General features: G+C 39.1%; 1 protein-coding gene across 1 annotated transcript in view; it reads right to left on the bottom strand.

The window, feature by feature from the left end:
• Positions 1-2,899: 2,899 nt before the first annotated feature.
• The window catches only part of SLC1A1 (solute carrier family 1 (neuronal/epithelial high affinity glutamate transporter, system Xag), member 1), a gene marked incomplete at its 5' end in the record, with an annotated part of 20,149 nt that continues 17,913 nt past the window's right edge, over positions 2,900-5,135 (bottom strand). The window contains one exon of the mRNA XM_008940905.1: positions 2,900-3,143. Coding sequence (XP_008939153.1) covers positions 2,900-3,143 — 244 coding nt within the window. The remainder of the gene's footprint in view (positions 3,144-5,135) is intronic.

The raw sequence follows: 5,135 nt of genomic DNA, 5'->3' as shown, positions 1-5,135 counted from the left end.
CCAAGACTGCAAGCCACATGTGTTATTAAAATGCAAGCCACATGTGCTATTAAAATACGATAGCTTCTGCAGCCCCAGAGATCCTACAGGAATGTAACAACATGGTGTAAAGGAACCAAACCTACAGGTGCTTTTCTGATGGAAGACTCTCCACCACTCTCCAAAGCTTCTAGACCAGGAGGCTGTGGGAAGGAGGACACATTGCGCATGCAGGATTTTTCCACATACACAGGAGGTATATATGCAGAATAGGGTGTCAGGAAAAGCATCCTTGAACCTAACAGCATCTTCAGATATGCTTTGGTCTCTTGATAGTGAATAGATGTCAAGACAGCACCATCAACCCCTGCTTAATTGAATCTGATCCATATAAATAAATAATAAATAAATAAACCCTTGCTTAGCGTGTGTTTTAATAGTATGCTCCCAAACCAGACCACCCATAGTCAGAGGGCTTTCATGCAATCTCAGCACTGTGCTCTTAAGCATTTATTTTATTGGAAGAAGAGAGTAACTCTTGCCAAAGCTACAGTCAAGTCACCACTGAAGATAACATAAATCCTAAATTCAATAGTTTTTGCTTTTCTTGCTCTAGCTAAAGGAACTCCATATTCTGCAGTGAGGAGAGGAATGTAGGCTAAAACAAGAGTAAAGAGAGAAATTATTTATTTAGAACACGTTAGGAACACTGTTCACAGTACATCATAACAGAGTGACTACATAACGGGGTGATCATAAAAGGGTGACTTAAAAAAGCGAAGACAAAGCATGGATTATAGGCCAGTTGTGCAAACTGGGTACGTTATCCCCTTCCAAAAGCAAAGCTGTATAAATACAGACTGTCTGATACTACTTCTGCACAGGTAAAAGATTGATCTACTCAATCCGTGGATTTTAATTTATATAAACATACCAATGCTTAGGTTAACATTTCCATATAGGTTACAATGTTTAATTTAATACAGTATTATATCTCATTGATTTGTTGATTTAAGGTGCAATTTATCAAAACCTACAGTAAATATTTTCTTCTTAATGAGTTTTCTTTGGCACGCTTCTGGTTTATTTAAATACAAAACTGTAGGACTGAGAATGTAACACTGCAGAAACTTGACGGGGTTTTTGTCAGCATCTGAGTGCAATTATAGGTCTACCACAAGCTTATTTACAATTAACTGTATATGAATTTCAGTTTACTTTACATATAAAATGGCTAACGACTTTAATATGCAAAGCAAAAAAGAATTGTTACAGAAACTCTTTCCTTGAGAGAGTGATTTTGGCACCATGGAAATCTTGTATAAAATGTTTTAGAAAATGGAGATTTCTTATGAAGAAGTTCTCAGTGCTTCTCATCCTAGAGCAAGCCATCTGAAGACGTGATTTTCTGGGTCCAGAAATGCTTATGAAGATACAGTTTAGCTGATGTGTTGGCACTGTAGTAGTATTGCAGCTACAAACTTCCATATTCAACTGGCAAACTAAACCAACAACCAAAAAAACAACCAGTCTGTGTAAAAAGTTCAGTGACAGTGGCTTCTTTCTAGATAAAGGCATTCCTCCTATATTCCCGATACTGTATCTGGTTTTATTCCAAGGAGGAAAGGTTTAGAATTTGCACTACACATTGCTTCATAGTCTATTTTCATCTTCATGACCTCTGCCTACTTTTGGGCTGATTAATATTTGCTTAGAGTCAAAGGTGAAAAACAGCAAATGGACTTATGAAGAGCAGCTGAGGGAACTGGGCTTGTTTAGCCTGGTGAAGAGCAGGCTGAGGGGAGATGTTATTGCTCTCTACAACTACCTGAAAGGAGGTTGTGGTGATGTGGGTGTTGGGCTCTTCTCCCAGGTTACTAGCAATAGGATGAGAGGAAATGGCCTCAAGTTGCACTGGGAGAGGTTTTGATTGGATATTAGGAAGAATTTCTTTACTGAGAGAGTGGTGAGGCATTGGAACAGGCTGTCCAGGGAGGTGGCGGAGTCACCATCCCTGGAGATGTTCAAAAAACGTGTAGATGTGGCACCTGGGGACATGGTTTAATAGTCATGGTAGTGTTGGGCGATGGTTTGACTTGATGCTCTTAGAGGTCTTTTCCAACCTTAATGATTCTAATGGTTCTATTACTTCTGCTTTGCGAAATGTACTAGGAGGCCTTGAAAGTGGACCTACATTGGTGATGTACTACTTTACAAAAACTCTTCAAATGCCAGACAGGTCAATCCCAGCAGCTGGCACTCATATGAAAGGCATGGGGAAACTTAGCTACAGCAATGCTGGAAATTATTCCATGCCAAATTATTTCACAATTAAAGAAAAATGAAACCCTGCTCACAGTAGAATACTTTTTACGTGGCCTTCCTTGTCTGTTCCTTCCTGAATCATTCAAGTGGTATCCTCTCAGCTGCAGAAATGAGTATTTTGGCACGTGATCAAGTTACAGTAGGTGTCAAGTACAGTGCAATCTGTTTAGAAGGCAAGGATGTTAAAAGGGATTTCATACAGGTGCTTTGTAATGTGGGTAAGATATGAAATGCTGTGCTACTCCTGAGTAAAACACATTTGTCTGTCCCAGCTAAGATATCCACTGATGAGCATGCTGATTCCAAAGAGGCGTTTCATAGCCTCAGCAACAGTGTTTATTCTTAAAAAAAAATCCCCAATGTATTTTATAACTGTCTTTTTCTTCAACCTATCAGCAAGGACTAAAAGTGGTGAGTTCAAATTGTTGGGAGAGGCGGTGAGAAGGGGACAGAGTTGGTAAGGACAATCAGAATCTGTGTGGTAAATCAAATGCATGTGTCATGTAATTAAATCTCAATTATCCTTTAAGCTTTTTGAGATAATGCATATGGCCGTGTCCTTTAGTGCTCTTGTTTCACCTGAAAGCTACTGCCTTTAGAACTGAGACGTCTGCATGAAGGATATGGTGTCAGACTTATCTACAGCAAACCCTCCGTTGATGTATGATTTCTTGGTCTCTGTTTCATCATTATCAAGTATCGTTTCCAAGGCAAAAGGATTGACTATGTTGACTTCAGAGGTGACATCCATCTGCTCCAGCTCCTTTTTAGAGAGCTTCTCCACTATCCCTGTACCAAAGGCATCTCCCAAGACATTCACCATTGTTCTGAATCGATCCCTACAGAATAAAAATGTTGTCAGACAAATCATTCTGTATGTTACTTAGAAAATCCTTTTAGTAAAAGTAAGCTACCCTAGCAAATGCAGAGCTGTTTTTTACCCACTGCAGATTTGGGACAATTCTGCAATTAAAATAATAAAATAGTGTAGAACAAGAAATGGAATTTTCCTCACATGTATTTGAAGAAACCTAGAGTAACTTTCATGACAAATTACTTTGTAGTGGGTGTGTGAAACTGCAAGACACATCACTAGCTGTTAGAGTAGTACTTGCACTGCTGTGCACAGCCTTACAAAGTGTTGGAGGGATCACTCCTCAGACCCTAGAGTATGCTACACAGCTGGTTTTCAGCTGGTTTTGTTTTCATCTGCACAGCACAGCAAGGCCTTTGTCAGACTGAGCTGCTCTGTCTGTGCAGAGATGTTGTGGCGGATATATTCACAAACATAAGAGAGTGCAAAAACAGTAGTGAAGTGAATCGGCATGTCTCATGTACACATCTTTCTACAACAACTGTTGAATTGCAGTGCTAAAAAGTGCCCATGTGTTCTCCATGTGGAAATATATGGTACGTAAAAGAAAACAGAGGATTAACATAAAATTCTGGTAGGTGGGGTGTAACAGTGAGGAAATGGACAGCACTGGAAACTCATCTTTCATAATACTTCTCAAAGTTTTTGTGTTCTTCATTAAAAACATGTACGTATTCCTCAAGCCTATGTAATAAAACCTTGCTAAGTTCAGAATTAACTAGAGGATTGTTAATCAGCCACTACTAGCAGGCTGCAAAAGAATACATTTTCATCAGCAAGTGCAAAAGGCAAAAGTGTTAATAATCTACATGGCATCACGATGTGCATTCCATCTGCTGAGGTGCAAAATGCACTGGCAGTGATGCCTGGTACATGAAATTAATCTTTAATCTTTATACAGCAAGCCGTCTTAATCTGAAAACTATCTCTATTAGAATCAGAAACAGCTTGAATTCTTTGTCTGTTTCGTGGCAAAACAGGTCGCTTCCACGTATCCATATTGTGCCTAAGAATCACATAAACTTTCAAAGTGGAGAGATTAGATCTATAAAATTATGATTACTCTGAGAAACAGGGAATTACTGTTCAATGATTAGGATGTAGATTAAAACAAAAGTAAATATGTCTGTGTGCAACACATTGTCAGGTTGTGGAACTCCTCTCCACAGGATTTGTGCAAGTCTAAAAATATATATGGGTCCCAAAAGCAATGAAGTGTTCATGGAAGAAGAAGAAATCTATTGAGAACTGTTAAAACAAACCCCAATTCTAGCCCAGGAACTCTGCAAGATGCAATTTGCAGGGGGCTAGGAGAGTACTTTGGGAAAAGAACCAACGTTTATTCTGTTCTTACACTCTTCATCAGATACTTACTCTGAGCCAGTGGTTTGTATTGATCTTTACCACCCTCAACAAAACTGAATGCCCACTGGGAAAAGAAGAGATCTGGAGAAAGGAAAATGATTGTGGGGCACGACAAACAAACCTATGAGGCTCTATTGCAGACAGTTGATGGGTAGAATGTGCTTGTGCCTGGGGCTGTTCTGTTTGGAGCTACTTTGCTTATATAGAAATTGAACTGATTCTTGGATCCATTCAACAGCCCTGGTTTTTTGGAGACTGGCACTTCTCTCTGCACCTTGCAAAACTGAGTTATATAATCAAATAAATTTTTTTTTTTTTTAAAAAGACATTGGTTGCTGCCAGAAATCCTTCAAGAAAATGACTGGAAATGGTGGGGGGGGAACAGGAATGCATTTACCTTGAGTGTAAGTATAAGCCTAAAAAGACACGCAGAGACTATGAAATTATTAAGTTCTCTGCACTGATATCAATAAAATATCATCCATGCTGATTTACTGCAGGTGGACAAGACCTTGGTGTGAGCTCTAAAGCTTGCACAATTTAGGAGACAAAAAAAGCTGTATTAGAAACTATAATTATACTCCTCAACCTG

This window comes from Merops nubicus, unplaced genomic scaffold (genome assembly GCF_000691845.1).
Source record: "Merops nubicus isolate BGI_N331 unplaced genomic scaffold, ASM69184v1 scaffold14915, whole genome shotgun sequence".
Classification (NCBI taxonomy): domain Eukaryota; kingdom Metazoa; phylum Chordata; class Aves; order Coraciiformes; family Meropidae; genus Merops; species Merops nubicus.
Note: the sequence above shows the minus strand (reverse complement) of the source record. Positions and strands in the feature narration are given on the sequence as shown.